The 19,653-nt window shown below is 33.7% G+C and overlaps 1 protein-coding gene across 3 annotated transcripts in view; it reads right to left on the minus strand.

The window, feature by feature from the left end:
• Positions 1-15,499: 15,499 nt before the first annotated feature.
• The window catches only part of THEMIS (thymocyte selection associated), a 173,900-nt gene continuing 169,746 nt past the window's right edge, over positions 15,500-19,653 (minus strand). Inside the window, exons 6-7 of one of the 3 annotated variants that reach the window (XM_067011290.1) lie at positions 16,199-16,252; positions 15,892-15,923 (exon numbers count right to left, since the gene is read on the minus strand). In XM_067011290.1, the coding sequence (XP_066867391.1) occupies positions 16,203-16,252 (50 nt within the window). In that variant the 3' untranslated portion in view covers positions 15,892-15,923; positions 16,199-16,202. Of the gene's footprint in view, positions 17,334-19,653 lie in introns of all 3 variants that reach the window. The other 2 variants (XM_067011289.1, XM_059083567.2) reach the window with 2 other exon arrangements.

A 19,653-nucleotide genomic window follows, 5' to 3' on the forward strand; every position in this document is an offset into this window, starting at 1 on the left:
GTCTTTCAACAATAACACAGCATGACTCTATGTTTTTTAACCCTTTGATTTTTTTTTTGGTTAGAATTTAAAATTTTCAGTATGAAGACTTTACATGTTTGTTAGAATTGAATCTTAATATTTAATCTGGGATAAAATATTTTCAGTTGTATTAATTTATTTTCTAATTTTTGTTTCCAATTGTACTTTGCTAATATATAGACATAAGATTAATTTTGATGTGTAGACTTGTATATTGCAATCTTACTAAGCTGACTTAATTCTTAGATTTGTTTGTAGATTCTCTGAAATTTTGTATTTAGACAAGCATGTTGTCTGTGAAGAGAAATATTTCATTTCTTTTTCTGAAAAGTATGCCTTTTGTTTCTTTTTCTTGCTCTATTGCACTAAGCATTCTGTACAATTTTGAATGGGAATGGTAAGAGTGAACTTCCTTACCTTGTCCCCAGTCATAGGAGGAAATCTTTCATCATTACATATAACATTAACTGTAGGGTTTCTGTAATGTCTTTTAGTCAGATTGAGGAAATTCCCAACTCTTCCTAGTTTTCTGAGAGTTTTAAACCATGAATAGAATTTGTATTTTGTAAAGTGCTTATTTTGCATTGATATAATCTTACAGATTTTATTTTTTATATTGTTAAAAATGCAGACTACATCCACTGATTTTTAAATCAGTTTTGTATTATTAGGATAAACTCTGCTTTGTAGTGGTGCATTACTCATTTTATATATTGCTGAACTTGATTTGCCAATATTTTATTGATGATTTTTCTATCAAAATTCACGAGAAATATTGGTCTGTGTGTTTGTTTGTTTGTTTTACTATCAGGGTAATAATAGACTTATAAAATGGGTTGGAAAGTGTCTACCTCTTCTATTTTCTGGAAGAGATATATAGAATTTTCAATCTCTTTTCTATTGTTCATATGGTTAATTTCCATTGCTCTATCTTTCTTCTCTCAATTCCATTCAGCTACTGAGTTCATCTACTATGTATTTGATTTTTATTATTATATATTTCTGTGTTAAAATTTCTATTTATACATATCTTCTATTGCTTTAATACTTAAAAAAATTTCCATTTGTTTCAAGAATGTTCATGATTACGTTTGAGCAATTTTATGATAGTTGCTTTAAAGTTTCTGTCAAACAACTCCAACATCTATATCATCACATGCTAAGCTTCCGTAAATTGTCTTTTTCCATGAAAATTGACACTTTCACCTCTCTTCATAAGCCAAGTAATTTTGGATTGTGTCCTGGACATCTTGACTGTTTCATTACGAGACTGGGCATTGTTTAAATCTCCTAGAGAATGTTGACATTTTTGTTTTAGCAGATAATCTACCCAGTAAAGCTCACACTGTGAATTTCTACCCATTTTCTGTAGGCTATGGTTTCAGTGTCAGCTCGGTTTTTGAAGCCTTGCAATGCCACAGCACTACTGTATATGTGCCCTATTTTGCGGTCAGTCTGGGATCTGGGAAATTCGATGTACTTATTAGCTCAGTTCTCAAAATCTTATGCTAATTTGAAATAGATCTATGCATATGCAAGTCGAAGTATGCTCAGAAGTTCTTAATTTGTGGATGGCCTTTCTGAGCTCTTCCTTCTCCATGAATCTGGAGATAGCTTGTGCTTATCAGCTGACAGTTAATGTACTCTTAGATTCATTTGAATAATAAAATACCCAACTAAAATCCTATTACAAAGAATCTATTTAACTGAGAACACTGTTAAAAAACAAAAGAAAACAAACAAATACAACACTTTCTAAAAACCAAACTGCCATATGGTTTATTCCTATGCCATATCACCACCCTGTGGTCTTTATATCCTAAGAATTAACAACACCACAAATCAAGTTTTCCTTTAGGATATTTCCTAGTTTTCCTTAAAAGTGGTCTGTGAAACTGCACAAGATAACAGGACTCTGCAAAACTGCCAGAAAGGTGCTTTGAACCACAAGGTATATGGAACCTCTTAGAAAAAGAATTATATGCAATGAGGAGAAAATTATTAGTTAGCCCATATCTAGAATCGAGACTCAATTTTCAGATTAGCTTGATTTTTATGAACTATTTCAGATCCTTAGGTCCCTATCTTTAGTCATGGAAATACACTCAGAAACGATAAAATCAGCTATGTGTATCTATAGTAAAAAATATTCTGAAATACCTATGAAAATCAATAGAAACTTAATATCCAACTTACCCCCAAATAATGGATGTTCTAAACTGGGCTATCTTTAAGTGGATATTTTAAAAATTAAATTTTGTGAATATCAAGTTCAATTATTCACAAATTATTGACAGTAATTTTGTGATACAAAATTAAGCATAAAATATGAAGAAACTGTTTTACTATGTTGATAGATTAAATTTAACTAAACAAAGCACCATCCTTCAAAAAAATCATCAGTTTTACATAGAAAATATAAATTGTAGTAATGGCTGTCATTGTTCTTACAATTATGAATTCTTATCTATTTGAATTACCCTTCCTTGTTTCAGTTGATTCTGACATAATGAGATATTCTCAGACCAATGGACAATTTTAATCAAGGGATCAGCTAAATTTTAGTGTGTATAACAAAACAAATTTATATGTATACAACAAAATTATAACAAAAATTAGCTGCCATTCATCTTTCCCAACAGCAGTAAAAAATCAAAACGCATTTTAACTATTTTGGGGTATAAAAGGACAATTTTTTGTATTTAAAAATAGGTAAAGTATTTGGTGTGTTGAACTTTACATTTTTTCTAAGAATTGAGATTCTTATAATGAAAATGTAAATTATTATTGTAGTAGTAATGCTACTATAGTATGATGTTTCTTTATCAATTCTCTTCAACAAAGTATTGAAAGGTACTCATCTATTCCTTTCTTTGCAAACAAAATTAAAGATATAGTCACAACATCTTGAAGGATGGAGAAGGAGGGGTTTAGTTAACTGAAATTTCAAATCTACCAAAACTAACTCTCTGTATGGATATAAGTGTGGAAATGGTTTTTACAGAGTTGATCAGGAACAATTCTGTGCTTAAAACTGAGTGTTTGTTGGCCAAAAGTAAAAGGCTTATTGTAGAAAGCAGACATGGTCTAAGTTTGATTATGGAAAACATAGGTTTACTACACTTTTATAAAACCAGGTTTTTAAAAGATGTTATTAGATTAAATGTTGTATTTTTTCCTCAGTTCTCACAAGTGTTAACATTCTAACAGAAAAACACATAAGCATATACTCCAAATCTGATTCTAGCCATTATGAATATGATACACTTTGAAAGCATTTCAGATCATTCCAGATGCATATCTAATACTATGTAAGCTTTTTCCTGTGTTTTAAGCATAAAAGGCTTTACATATATATAATAACCACAAATGGTGTTCTTCCCTCATTTATAAGACTGTAAAATTACATGCATAAATAAAATTGATTTTCAGTTAGAGTGATTTTACTGTTGCCTAAATATTAATAAGATCCTCCCCCTTAGGTTAGCATTCACAGGCACCCAGTAATTTTGCTGGCCTATTGAAGAACTGATGGACTGTGTATAGCTTGTCCGTGACAGTTGCTGACAACATTTTAAATGATGAGGAACATTAGATTCTTATTACTTCAAATCATCATTTCTTCTTGATGTAAAAACACATTTTTGGTCTCATATTTTTCCTCCAGAAATATCATTAAATTTTTAAATTTATTAATATAATAATGGTTGAGGAAGCAAAACCCAGAAAATATTATATTGTGTTTATAAATTAAAATAGGCAGAAAATACTGTGTGAAAAAGCAGTCATGTACCCTCCTTCCCAAAGCAAAAAATTACAAGGACATTTTCTAAAAGTTCACTTATTACCAATTTCTGCTTATAACTCTTTTTTTTTTAAATTGGGGTATAGTTGCTTTACAATGTTGTTTTAGTTTCTGCTGTACAATGAAGTGAACCAGCTATGTAATGGGGAGTAAATATCTTCATATCTGAATCTTTAGATCACAGAACTATACATGACCACAGCACTTTTGAATAAAAACAACTAGCAGTATGATATGACAAATGAGGCAATGCACAAGAGTGAAACAAGGTTAACTAGAAGATCACTCCCTAACATTCAGTATATAAACAAAACATAAGGCTGCTTAACATATAACACCAGAAATGTGTGTGCTATCAAAACTGGGTGTTAATAAGTGACATAATCTAAAGCCATCAACTACCCAGAGTGAGATCGATGTGTGTTAGAAATAGTGTTTCCCTACATTCTTGCCTGATAAGAGTTTGACTGCACTTGGTTCAGTGGCAGATACTATCGAATCATCTCCTTGACAATTAGGGAAGGTGAGACTCAGAGAAAACTCAATAAGTCTGCATTTACTCCTACAATTTTTTTTTAAAGATTTGAATATTATGAAGCAAAATTTGCCAAAAGCTGGGTTTCCTTTGTGGAGTGCAGCCCTCATTCCTACAATCTTGATAAGAAATCTTTTTCTAAAGGATCTATCACAGTGGATTCTTATTACTGGAGATCAACAGCCCTTCATAGTGACTTTGCTAACTTATAAGACAGTGTTGCCTGATTTAAGTTTTCTCCACAAAGCACTTTATTCTACAGGTTCTACGAATTCTTTGATATATCTTACATTGTATGGCATGGATAGGAAAAGAATTAGAAGTTCAATCATAGATATGTCATTACAGTGCATGATCAAAAAACGAAGTGTGACTTCTAGATATCATCCAATGTTTCTGCAACATTTGCTGAGCACCTTTATGGCTCTCCCACAGTTGGCCTGCCCTCTCCATGGGGTCCTCAGATAAGAGATCCTCTGCAACATGCCCTTTGACTGACCTGGAGGCAATGTGAAGCCTCTCTGTTCCTATCCTGGGTCTCACTACTTTTGCTTCCTTCAGTGCTCTTGAACAGAAAACAAAAACAAAAACAAAACTACAACAACAATAAAAAACATTAAACATGAAAACCTGCCCAACTAATGGAAACAATAATTAAAACTGCCTTACCAGAATTTTGCTTATCCAGTTCTGCAGATTTCAGACATAACCGGAAATTCTTTCACCGAATCCTAGTGTTCTGCTCCAGCCCTTCCCAACTCCTAGGTTATATCGCAAAAGACACAGGCTATAATTGAAAATTTGACAGTTACTCTTTCAGTCTAGTTCCAGAATAAATGTGCCTTGTTGGACCAAATTTTACCATAACTGAATCATTTGTAGTCATTACAGTAAAAATATCTAAATTAATATGGGCATGGAAAGAGGCAGCTTATGCATTTTTAATTACATTAAGAATAACTTTTTAGATATTATAACTAAATTCTAGGTTTGGAAGGTATAATTATCTCTTACCTTTTAGAATATAAAGAAACAAAGATTGAGTGGAGAGTTAGAAGCATTTTTTTTTTTAAACTTGGATGTCACAAATTTTAGCTTTTTATAAACTCCAATTTTACTGACAGCGTGGGGTTAGATATTGTGTTTGGAAAACATTGGTGAAGATAAGGGAGGAGCAAACTTTTGAGAAAATGGCTGCTTAGATTTATAAACTAGACAACTAGCAACATCTAGTGGTCATCCTTATGATCAACCCTTCCCTTCATTTCCATTGTTGCTTAGAATTCAGTCACATGCCAAAATTCCTGGTAGGTATTTTGAATTAGGTTAAAATAAAATAAAATAAATACAGAAAACAATAAAATCTGAAATCTAAGCATTAGTTCTAATGTATATATAATATAAAAATACAATACTCATATTGTTATTCACAACTGTTTGGTTTATGAGCAATAAGATTTAATACATTGAGCATGAAACAGTGTTCAGCTGCTTTACGTGTCATAAGAAGGGCTAAAATTTTGCTATATAAAGCAGACAGGACTTAATTTTACCAACTTTAACCCTAAAAGTTAAATTAATATTTAAAAACTGTTATAGATAACTCTTTATTATTTTAACTGATAGAACTGGCATGGATTTTGAACCATTGTTTATTTTACTCAGCAGTTTGAAATAAGACAATAAGAAGAACAGGTTTCAATCCTTGAATATATATACAGTGATAGTGAGGGCTCATACACATGTAAAGAAATAATAGCTAATAGTTACTTGGGTCAAAAGAAAGCTTGCTTGGGGTTTTTACATTTTTCATGGCCAGGCTATAAATAAATAAGAGTTGAATACAGGTTAAAAACTCTCAGAAAATCGATGATTCCTTGGGAGAAAATATTTGCAAATGATGCAACTGACAGGGGCTTAATTTCCAAAATATACAAACAGGTCATGCAGCTCAATATCCAAAAATAAAAAATAAAAAAACAGGCAGCAGACTTAAATAAACATTTCTCCAAAGAAGACATACAGATGACCAATAGGCACATGAAAAATGCTCAACATCGCTAATTATTTGAGAAATGCAAATCAAAATTACAATGACATCACTTCACACCAGTCAGAATTGCCATCATCAAAAAGTCTACAAATAATAAATGCTGGAGAGGGTGTGGAGAAAAGGGAACCCTCTTACATTGTTGGTGGGAATGTAAATTGGTGCAGCCACTATGGAGAACAGTATGGAGGTTCCTTAAAAACTAAAAATAGAGTTAACACATGATCCAGCAATCCCATTCCTGGGCGTATATCCAGAGAAAACAGTAATTCGAAAAGATATATGTGTTCATGGAAGCACTATTTACATTAGCCAAGACATGAAAGCAACCCAAGTGTCCATCAACAGATGAATGGATAAAGAAGATGTAATACAATGGAATATTATTCAGTCATAAAAAAGAATGAAATAATGTCATTTGCAGCAACATGGATGGACCTAGAGATTATCATACTAAGTGAAGTATGTCAGACAAAGACAAGTATCATATGATATCACTTACATGAATCTAAAAAATTATACAGATGAACCTATTTACAAAACAGAAATAGACTCACAGACATAGAAAACAAACTTATGGTTACCAAAGGGGAAATGAGGGGAGGGATAAAGTAGGAGCTTGGAATTAACAGATACACACTACTATAAATAAAATATATAAACAACAAGGTCCTGCTGTATAGCACAGGGAACTATATTCAACATCTTGTAATAACCTATAATGGAAAAGAATCTGAAAAAGCATATATATATATATACACATACATATACATATATATATCTGAATCACTTTGGTGTGTGCCAGAAACTAACACATTGTAAACCAACTATACTTCAATTTTTAAAAAGAAAATAGACAATTCCTATTAACATAATTCAAATTCTCAAAAAGATTATTTCAAAAATTGATAATATAACATATAGTATGGATACTGAAAACATAAACAGGATTGCAATCTAAAAAGAGAGGGAAGAAATGGAGGAAAGAGATTAATGTTTATTTATGCACATTGCAAGTGCCAGACACTGGGTAGTACTTCATGTGCATCTGTCATCGTAATTCATCTCCATGGTAATTCTGGAGACAGATGTCATTGGCTGCCCCCCTCCACCCTATTATATAAATAAAGAAATGAAGTTCCACTTCTGTGATCATTCAACCAGTAAGTGACAAATCTAGTTTTGAATTCAGGTCAACCTGACTCCAAAATCAGCGCTCTCAAAGTTTTACATATGATATCACCATTTATTTTTTAGTTTTCTAAATGTTTTGCAAGCCCAGGAAAGAAATGGCTCCAGAGTCACACATGTTGCCTTGAAAGATACCCCACTGGTCAAGTCTCTCTTTTATGCATCATTGAACAAGGTCTTTCATTTCATGCTTTCATTTAACTATTATGCATTCATGATATTAGAGAAAGCTTAAAATAACAATCTATGTTGAAGGCAGCATAGTAAATTAAATTTACACAACATTAAAAATGTATTCATTTAAAAATCATGTATTACATACCTACAATGTGTCACTGCAAATACAAAGACAAATGACACAAGCCACCTGAATACCAAGAACTCAGTGAAAATATATGCAAACAAGTATTCACAACACTGAACATATGTTGTTGTATGCTATGTACTGTAGTAGTAGAGGAGAAGTGGGGATGATAGTGTCTGCTTGAATGAATCTTGCAGAATTCACAGAGGAGATGTTTGAATGCTGCAGTTCACTAGCCTGATTGAGGTGGGATAGAAGATCATGCCAGTTAGGGAAAGGAGTCCATGTAAAGGCAAGAAAGAGATGGACAGAAGTAGATGGATGTGAGACACATTTAGAAAGTAATAGTACATCAAGGATAATGACTCCCCATGGCCTTAGAATAATGGGAAATATGCATCATCACCAGGATGCAGGAGAGCCTGGTGTGATGCCCTGACACAGTTCCCAACAGTCACTAATTATTCATTTCCTATTTTGGTATCACTTACTATATAATATAGTTGTAACATTTTCTCTTAGTTATTTTAAAAACTGTAATACATTTATTGCCAAAAAGTCCAACTATATACTTCTATAATTTAGCCCTCACTCCTTGCTTTACATGGTGGTAAGTAAGGGACCATAAAAATGACTGTGCAAACTGAAACTCTGCAAAGTGCTCTTAATAGTCAATGGGAACTATTAAAATTGTTCCATGACCTTTAAAAATTTTGTCTAGACATTAATCATATTGTCATTTATAAATATACAAGCAAATAAAAAAGAATAGTAAAACTAATATTTATCTAGTACACTATAATTTAAAATGGCAACATTGAGAATTGAAGTGTTATGTTTCTTTGTAAAACACATCAGAAATAGTGTGAACAGTCCCTGCCTTCTTTTTCTCATTGTATATCTTACAATACAGAGCAAGTACACCTTCATTAATTGTCATACTTCTTTCTAAGTTTGGATCCAACATTGTAGCCCTTCAAAGTTGTGAAATATCTCAGAGGGTTCCTGTAATATGTAAATTTGTGCTGTTGCTACCTCTTCTGAGATGAATTTATCCTTTTTACCACACCCACTTTCCTCATTTATGCCTTCAAGTTCCTCTGGCTGCATACTTCAACTCTCTCAAAAGGCAGCAGTGCCAACATTCTCACAGTGAGCTATTCTTCCACAACTCCATTCTTGTTTGATTTGATTTCACTGTCAGTGTTCTCACAATTCTTTTGTTACACTTTCATTTTGGTTGGCTTTGAAACGCTCTTTTGGATTATCCAATTGTGTAAAACGTCAGGTGAACTTATCACTGGGAGACAAGGAAGCAATACAACTACATTCTTTGCTGTCCTTGTGTGAACTGGGTAATAGATGTGCAGTAAATGCCCAGTTATCAACATACTTTAAAAGAATCGATGTGATTTGTCGCTGATCAATATGTAAATGTGCTATTTACACAGGGATTCGTGGACTGAAGAGCTAGAAGCCATGTTTGCTCTTTGTGAAACTGAAATTTGAACTGTGTTGCTGGGGGGACTGGTGTTATTTGGTGTTATTTAACTAAACCATAGACTGAAAATTGTGCATGTTGGAACTGTGCAAGGCAAGAACTGCCTGTACACACACACACACACACACACACACACACACACACACACACATTGGACTTACCACAGCAAGAGTGTGGAACAACCAAAAATTTAATACACAGCTGATTGAAATGAAAAAATAGGACTATCATGGGAATCATTTTGGTAGTTTCTTAAAAAGTTAAACACATACCCACTATATGACCCAAACATTTCACTCCTAGATATTTACCCAAGAGAAGTAGAAGCATCTCTCCATAGAAGGATTAGTACAGAATTGTTCATAGCACATTATTTGTATAGCCAAAAACCTGGAAACAATTTAAATGTCCAACAGGTGAGTGGATAAACAACTTGTGGTCTACCCATACAATGAAACAGTACTCAGCAAAATAAAGAATAAACAATTTTATATATGCAATATAACATGTATGATGCTCAAAATAATTACACTAAATACAAGAAGGCAGACAAAAAATTATATACTACATGATTCCACTTATAAAAAGTCTGGAAAATGCAAACTAATTTACAATGATAGAAAGAAGATGGAAAGTAGTGACATAAGGACAGGGAAGAAAGACAAAGTAAGAGGAATGGCATGTTGTTCATTATGTTGATTGAGGTGATGGTTTTATGTCTATAAATATATGTCCAAATTTATCCAATTTTCCATTGTGATTATGTGCAGTTTATTGTGTGTCAATTATACCTTAATAAAGTTGTTATATTAAAATATATTTCTTTTTTTTACTGTTATTAACTTTGTATATACTTAAAATTTATATTGCTTTACACTTGTTCAATGGTAATATAAATTAATTAAAATAAATTTGGTTTAATCTTTTTTCAAAAATTTGTTCTGACCTTTATAACATGACAATAATTTTGACTAATTATTGACAAGATATCATTAAAGTTCTATGTCATTCTTATTGTCCAGAAAATTTCTAAAAATAGGTAATGAAATCTAAAAGGTTTTTAGACTTTTTACCTTAATTATATGACCAATAGATAAGTCACATAAAAGTGACTGATTTTATCATTAAAAGTACTTAGCATGGCTGCCAGCTGGAATATGGAGGTAATTGGTCACAGAAACATTTGAAAATAGAAATTGTGTTTTTTTCTTCCAATGAGTAAAGTTTTCAATAAATGTAGAAAAAAATAAATTAGGATAATTCAAAATATTGAATTCAATCCTGGGCATACACTGGGCAATCCTGAATTCCAATCCTGGGCATATTATTCAATATAAAAGTGTATTTTTTAAAAAATTTACTGAAATTCCTATCTATGATGGGTTTAAATATACTCTGTAGAAATAACATAACAAATGGTTGGTATCCTAAAATGAATTTATGGAGCAAGACATTTGAAATAATATTTTAAAGTATTAATAAGTTTATAGTTACAGAAATCATGGGAAATCATAGGCCTTCTCTTTCCTTCCTCATAACTTAAACTTATGTTTTGACATTAATTGAGTCAAACTTCAAGGTGGATAGGTCTATGAATCAGAATAGGAGCATGTAGGAGAGAAGCACCACAATCTAATTGTTCATTCTTTCTTGTTGCTGTTGCCATGTTGTAACTGGGTATTTGTGGCCCCAGCTGCTGCTAATGGTGAGGTATTCTTGCAAATAAAATTAAAATTAACAAGTTTACATGCATAGTTTACTTCATACAAATTGACGAATAGTGCTCCCCAGACTATCAAGTTTCAGAAGCAAAAGAGCCATCAGTTTGGCAATTTGGACCCTTCACTCTATGAAGTACTGTTAACCTTGCTCAGAGGTTGGAATGCTACAGTATCCTAGTAATGTTGCCTGGCATTTCCAGGGATGAACTATTCGCTCTAGGCTGTAGCTCTTTGTAACTACTTTAACAGAAGAAATGCAAAGAGAAGAAAATAGGAATGTTGCTGTTAAATACTCTGACATGAAATCAGGAACTGACCTAAAATCTAATATAGCCTAAGCAGTATTGATTTCAATGCCAAAATCAAAATCAAGCAGACAAAATATTTTTATTGTTAAAATGGAAATGAGTCTATGGGAAATAACATGTACATTAATACCCAAACTTAATAATTCAACCAATATCAATGCAATATTTTCTATGCCTGAAATAGTTGTCTCAAAACAAAGATTAAGATTATGGATTGGGACAATTATTGCTTCATGTGTTGTAAAATTTCATTTTAAAAATAATAACTTTTAAATAATAAATAATTGTGTTATTATCATTTAATTTTTAATAATTTTATTTAAGATTTATTTTGTTAATATTCCCTTCTTTAAATGTTTTATAATATCAAATACCTACTTCAGGTAAACAACATTTTTACATCTTATCACAATTTATTACTTCTTAAGAGAAAAACATGCATTTATTACCATATTTTATTTCTTAACTGAAAACCTCTGACGCTAAAATTCTGCCACACAGAATGATTCACTGTTTACTATTATGGGCACTCATTATTATTTTTTAAAACATAAATATTATTTTAAAATATAAGAAAAACCTACAATTTGGAGAATTCCCCAGTTTCCCATGAATTCTAATTACCTATTCTCAAATCCCCAGTATTAATATCTATAGGGAATTTGAAAAGACCCTGTTAGCAGTTTTATTTATTTCCCACTCTAACAGTCCTGATTTACAGATTTATTTAGAATCTACCTTTACCTCTAATTTCCACAGCTTGGGGTATGAGCCCTGGAATTAGATTGTTCTTGCCTACCAAGTTGTCCAGGATTTTATAAACCCATGTCCAAAATTTCACCTCTCCATGACTTTGTTGTGAGAATGGAAAGTAGTAGTATTTTGAGTACATCTTTCTATACATATACCAAAATGAAATAATTAACTCATTCATACACAAACCATGACAACAAAAACCACCAAAAGTCATATGAAACAAAATATATGGTCAAATTCCCACTCTCCTAAGGGAAACCCTGATAAAGCTAATTTATATTTTAGACTTTTAGTATCTAAATGAGAAATATATATGGATACCTTTTACCTTTTAACACTTCTAATATATAATTCAGTAATCCAGATGAGGTTATTATCAGGCGGTTATTTCCATGTAATGAGAAGAGAGAAATGATATAGCTTTTCTCCTCCAATAGCATACTATTGAGACGGAGGGAAGGGGGCAGGGCACAACCCTTAAATAATGACACAGCCATTGAGAAAAAATACGACAAAAACTGTTTAGAACCTGTTAGGTCTAAGATGGTGGAAGATTTGACTTCCACTAGACCTCGAGAGCCTTATTATATGCTTATTGTAATACATTAGCATATGCTAAATGACACACCCACAGGTGCCATGACAGTTCCTCCTCCTGGCATTACCAACCCAAGTGCAAACAACACACTTCCTTCCATTAACATAAAGCTGTGTTGCCAGCTCTTAAATTTAATATAAAAGAAATCATGCAGCATATACTATTTCTGTGTCTGAATTCTATCATTCAATGTTATGGCTTTGAAATATATTCACATTGTTGCATGTATCATCGCACTCATGTTGCTGTAGCATTTTCCACAATCTAGTTGTCTATTCTATGGCTCATTGGCATGGATTATGCCCAGTTTGAATAAGGCTGCTACAAACATCTTTGTACATGTCCTATTCGTAGGTTAATGCACTCAGTTTTGTTTCATTTACACGTAGGAGTGGAAATTCTGAGTCACAGAGTAGTTATTTGTTTAGCTTTGGTAGATACTGTAGTTTTCCAAAGTAGATGTATCAGTTTAAACTCCCACCAGCAATATGTGTGAGTTGATTGTTCCAGACTTTCTTTAAAACTTGTTCTTGTCATTTAAAAAAAAAAATCTTAGCCATCTGGTGGATTTGTAATGTTATATGTCATCGCAGCTCTAATTTGCACTTTCCTAAAGATTGCTGTGATTTTGAGCACATTTACATATCTTCATTGTCCATTTGGATATCCTTGTTTATGAGATGCCTGCTTAAGCCCTCTATCCTTTCTTAAAATTAGGTCATCTGCATTTTACCTAATAATTTGTAGGAGTTATTTATGTATTCTGGATATAATTCTTTTGTTGGAGGTATATACAGTAAATACAGTCTCCCATTCTTTGAATTCCCTTTTAACGTACCATTCTTTCTTGATTCTCAGATCTTTATTTCTGGATTTATTTTCTTTCTTAGAGTACATCCTTTATACAGTCTTGTGCTGATAATTCAATTGATTGTAAGTCCTCTCTGTTTTTGTTAACCTGTAAAGGTCTTTTATTCTTATTTTTAAAAATTATGTTGTTTCACAGTTCTTAAGAGTGTTTCCCACAGTACCCTGGCTTCTGGCTTCTGTCTTGGCCTTGGTAAAGTTTACTGTTGCCCCAGTTGATGTCCCAGCCTTATCTTTGTAGACATCTTCTCAAATTTCACTATTATATGATGTGTTGGGAAATTAGTTTTTTATTCTTCTTGAGATACTCTGTATTTTTTAAATCTGAGAAATTAGTATCACTTATTAATTCTAGAAAGTTCTCTGGTATCATCTCTTTGAATATTGCCTCACCTCAGCCTTGCACCAGTCTCCCAATTTCTCTTTCTCTAACTCTAATTAAATAAATATTATGCCTTCTTAAACTGATCTGAATGTCTTTTAACATATCTTTTATACTTCCTATTGTCTTGTTTTGCTGCATTCTGGGTGATGACTTAAGAACTACTATCCCCACAATTTTTTCTTCTGTTGTGCTTAAACATTTAAAAATTATTACTTCTTTTCTAATATTTTTATGTTTATTTTGTATTCTTACAAGGACAAGACCATTAGAATAAGTTTCAGTTTCAGATTGTCAATCAATATACAAGACACATTAGGCTTACCCAGTACCAAGTTTGCTTACCTTAGTAAAGAGTAAAAAGTAGGAAGAACCAGGTGGGGTTGGGGTCCCAGTTGAGGTAGTGTGGTCAGGGCAGGTATTTGCATGAAACCTGAATGAAGTGAGGGACTGACCTGTGTAGATATTTGAGCAAAAAGCTTTTCCTGGTGGAGAGAAACCAAAGGCAAAGGCCTGGAGGCAAGACCATCCTGTCCTGTCTGATGAACGGTGAGGAGGCCAGCACGACTTTAGCACATTGAGAAAGGGGACAAGAGGTCAGAGAAGTAACAGAAACAGATCCTGTAGGGCTTTGTAGATCACGTTAGGAATTTTGGCTTTTACTCTGAGTGAGATGGGAAGCAACTGTGGTGTGAAATAATGTTTTAATGGATCTTTCTGACCACTGTGTTAAAAATAAACTGATTGGTAGCAAGAGCAGGAATGTTGAGAATGGTTACAGGGTTACTGCAGAAACCCAGGAAGAGATGATTGAACTTGGGTCACACTGGTAGCCCAGTAGAAAGCAATAAAAAGTGGTAAAACTGTGCAAATATTTTGATGGTTAAAAACAAAAGAGTACTTTCATTCTGTTAGACTCCGTTTTTAGTATTCCAGCCTATCAGGATATATTCAGATCCTAATTCTGACTCTTCCTTCCCAGGAATTTTACATACCCTTTTCCTTTTAGAAGTAACTTGTAACTTAAGACTTTGGATAAACATCCAGAAGTTTCATTAATGTTGACTTTGATCTTAAAACAAAAACTTTTTATATTAAAGTCTTGGTTATAAGAGCCGAACACACCTCAAAGAACACTCCTTTCTTCATTTCTCACTACTTTTCCATCCCCTTCCCAAAACTGTTTGATTCAGTTAGGAAGAGGGCAGCATTGATCATTGGAGGTCTTGGCATCTAGCTATGCAGCCCCATCGTCCTGTGAAATCTGGTCACTGAGCTCAGCACTATAGGTCCCTGGTTGCAGGAAGCAGGATGAGGAGGTAAAGAGGCCTCTTCTCCTGGCTTCTTTAACACAGGTAGCCTCTTCCTCTTCCTGAATAGTTAAGAATTGATTTCAATCCTAGTTAAAGAATATTTTAGTTGTTACAGGAAGATAGTTATTAAACGTGACAGAGAACATACACACACGTGAAAGAAAATTTATTTTCAACCTCCCAAAATCTTCCATAGCTGAACATGAAATTTATTACACCCTTCAAATTCAAGAGAGCTGGAAGCACAGCACATAAAGGACTTACATTGTTAGAAATGTTATATATAATTTCCACTAGAAAGCTCTTGATGATTTATGACCAAACTAAGACATACATTCTCTTGATTTTCTAATCAAAGAACTGTACCTACTAAAAGCACAGATTTAATTGTTCTCATATACCAAATAAAAATACTAGCCTTGGGGCTTCCCTGGTGGCGCAGTGGTTGAGAGTCCGCCTGCCAATGCAGGGGACACGGGTTCGTGCCCCGGTACGGGAAGATCCTACATGCCGCGGAGCGGCTGGGGCCGTGAGCCATGGCCGCTGAGCCTGCGCATCCGGAGCCTGGGCTCTGCAACAGGAGAGGCCACAACAGTGAGAGGTCCGCATACAGCAAAAAAAAAAAAAAATACTAGCCTTTCATTATTATTTGAAAAATAACAAACTGGCCAATGAGTTCTATGAGTTTGCCAAGGTTGTTGAGAAAAGTTCTCAGTGGACTTCAATAATCAAATATGGGGACATAAACTTTTAAAAGTTCTTGTTCTTATGGTCACAAACAAGCAAAATAGATAAAAGTTAAACCATCTCAGAAAATTTTAGAAATCATAAATAACAATATATTACCACATCAAATCCCTAAATAATCCTTAGGGTACTGGAAATCAGGGTTCATTTCCACTGAAAAAGGAAGAAAAAAAGATACAAAAAGTAAGCTAAATCAGAATATAAACATTGTATGAAAGATTTCTAACTGTAACTTTTTTCTGTTGAAAAGTTTTTTCATGATTTATCTTCAGAAACTCTTTAGTACTAAACCAATGAATAATTTCTATACATAATGTAAAATAATTATGAGATATGAGATTACCTAAATTTTTGTATAGAGTACAACCTGTGAACCAAGTCCAAAGTTGACAATTAAATCCCTGTATAACTCTCTGTCTCTTCATTTTGTTAGAGGCAAAATAATGTTTCCTACTATCCTAATAAACATTTATCTAAAGAGTTACCTAGTGTACAGTACATAAAATAATAAGGCATATTATCAGATCTTTGGTGATATTGCAGTAATGAACTCTGGTTATTAGGGGAACAGGGGAGAAAGTAATGGAAAATTCCTGTAACTAACAATGGCGTTGGCTGTCAAGTCTCAAACACACTTATTCACTGTGTATTTCTAAAACAAAATGAAAATGTGAAGTCAAACTCATTTCCACAGCTCCAAGGGAATCAGATAAAAAACCTGATTATTTTAGATCACTCTCAGATCTAATTATTTTTTGTTATTTTTAACAGTAACGATGGTAACACTAAAAAAACGTAAAACAAATTGAGAAAAATGAAAATATTTGGTGAGCTTTTATCTTATTTTCAACTGGCTTTACTCGGAAACTAAAATATAAAATTAATTTCCAATTGCTTAATTGTCAGCAATGGGAATGAGAACCACAAAAAGTGTGCACATTAAATAAACGTGTCCTAAGTAACAATAAAACAATGCACATAGATTTTGGCACAGCAGAATAGACTATGTGAATTCCATAACACAGGTTGCTCTTTAAGTTTTATCTGTTAAAACTTTTAAGGTTGTTTTCTCCTTTGCAGTGGCCAGTCAAGTTTCTCTGGGGGCCCACTGGGGAATAGCTATTTTTTCAGCTAGAAGGCTAGGCTTGATTTTCCATTGCAACATTTATGTTCACTGCCCAAGTGGCTTCAGTCACATCTCATTATTTTTGATGTTTTTCATTTTTGAAGATTTCTATAAGAAAAAAAGATTAAGCGGGGTCCATCAGAAATATGCATTAGAAATAGGAAAGACACGGCTTGCTTTCAAACACTGTCTGTAGGAAACTCACATGCATATATGGTTTTTTTGGACAACTAATTGAGAACAAAATAAGAAGAGCCAAAAAAAACCCCCAAAACCAAAAAAGCCCCAAGGAACTAATGCAAACCCTTCAGAAACAAAGTAGATATTTCTGTGAGATAATACCTTAAATTTATAAAGTGTTTTTCAGTTTACAAAATACTTTTCTTTGCATTTTAGTTTATCCTTATAAAAAACTCTATTTTCTAGGTAATGTAAGGTAAAAAAACCGAATCTGAGGTGTAGTTAAGAGACTTGCCGAGCAATCACACAGCTAGTAAGAGGCTGGAGCTTGACGGTGTTCTAAAAAATGTCTGATTGCAGACCCATTACCTCAGCTGTGACACAATGGCTATGGAATGGAGCCCAAACCTAGTGGAGTTCTAAAGATGGCAGAGGAGAAAAGGGTACCTATAATGTTAAACTGAAGAAAAGCAACAGGCCTCAAGCATAAGTGGTACGATCTCTAGCTTCTAATGAACATATACACAGATGACATTAACACATCATGTCACACTTGCAAGGAAAGCAAGCTACATTGCAGAGAGGAATTCTGCCTGTGTTCAGGGAAGACCATTTCTTTCCATTATGGCTTTGTGGAGCATGGGTGGTTTAAGAAAAGAACCCTAATAGCATGAACTATAATGGTCAAGAGGTAAAGAAGACTGATATTTCTTTCACTCTCCCATACCTTATGGTACTAGTCATATGTTAAGTGCTAGCCACGTGGACCTGGAGAGGAACACTCCTGAGGCTCATACCCTTGAGCGCTCATTAGCCTATGACTTCCTCCCTGCCTCCCTTCCTTCCTCCCTTTTCTTCTTCCTTCCCTTCTTCCTCCCTTCCTTTCTCTTTTCCTCCCTCTTCCTCTTCTTCCCTTCCTTCCTTCCTTCTTTCTTCCTTCATTTTCTACAACACACTGGCTCTATATAACCTTAAGGAAGTTAACTAACTTTTACGTACCTTATTTCCTCATCTTTGAAAACAAGATGGGGGAAGGGATAATAATGCTTATTTTATAGGGTTATGACAAAGATTAAATGAGTCAATAAATGCAAAGAGTTTTATATTTTACAATAAAGAGGTTTACTGTCTCACCATCTGTTAGCTATTTCTACTATATGTGTGAAATATAAAGACAAAATATACACTTTCATGACCTCTGAGGAGCTCATAGAATAACTGGGAAAGAAGAAAGGGGATGTCAAAGCAGAAAGAAGTAGAATTTCTCAGCACATCATGTCAATTCCCCTAAACAGCCTGAATTTACTTTCCTCTGTCAACATCTCCCCTCAGTGCTAAGTGGTGCTGGGGGCTGGGAGGTGGGGTCCAATGAGAGGAAGATCGCCAGATCCCATGCTTTCCTTGATTTCATTCCCTCTCCTCATCATCCACTATCCCCAACTGCTGCCTTTAGATTTTCAGGTCTTTCTTTTATCACAAACAGCAATAAAACTACAAACTGTAGAATGTATATTACAGCTGAAGGAACACAGGATTTTTAGGCAGTATGCCCAGATTTAATTCCCACTTCTACCATTTACTATCTTTGCGCCTTTATCTGCATAAAGGGATAACAACCGAATTTTTCCCTCACAGCGTTGCTTTTCCTGAGGGGAGAGGTGGGGAGGGCAAATGAAATAGATATATTGTAGTACAGAGAAACAATCTAAAGAACTCCGTCTGACTCCTGATTCTAAGACACACTCACTGCGCGTCTTGAGGAATCTCTGAATTCCATTTTCTTACCAATGAACGAGTTTTGGTAGTAATAACCGAATCACAGAGTTGAGGAAACCTCAAATGAAATAAAGGACCTGCAAGTGCTTTGTAAAACGTAAAGTGCAACAGAAATATTACTTGCTATTACTAGCTCATATTCACATAAAACTATTATAAGCCTGTAGTTTGAAAGTTCAATCTGTCATCTTGACAGTTATTAGTCTCACTCTCCCTTGTCAACAAACTGATTTAAGATAGTACAGGGTAAAGCAGAAAAACGGGAGGTGAGTGAGTAGAATAATTAGATTATCTCAATAGAAAATAATAGGATTTAAACAACCTTAGTTTTGGAAGGGACCTTATAAGTTGCCTCTCCCTGCTTGACCTAGCCCAGGGTAGGGATCGCCTAAATAACGCCTGTGCTTTAGTGGTCAGCTGAAGTAGGCAAAGCTGACTTCACATTGCATAGAAACTTTGTTCTTTATTGTAT

The sequence above is a fragment of the Kogia breviceps genome, chromosome 13, assembly GCF_026419965.1.
Source record: "Kogia breviceps isolate mKogBre1 chromosome 13, mKogBre1 haplotype 1, whole genome shotgun sequence".
Lineage (NCBI taxonomy): Eukaryota > Metazoa > Chordata > Mammalia > Artiodactyla > Physeteridae > Kogia > Kogia breviceps.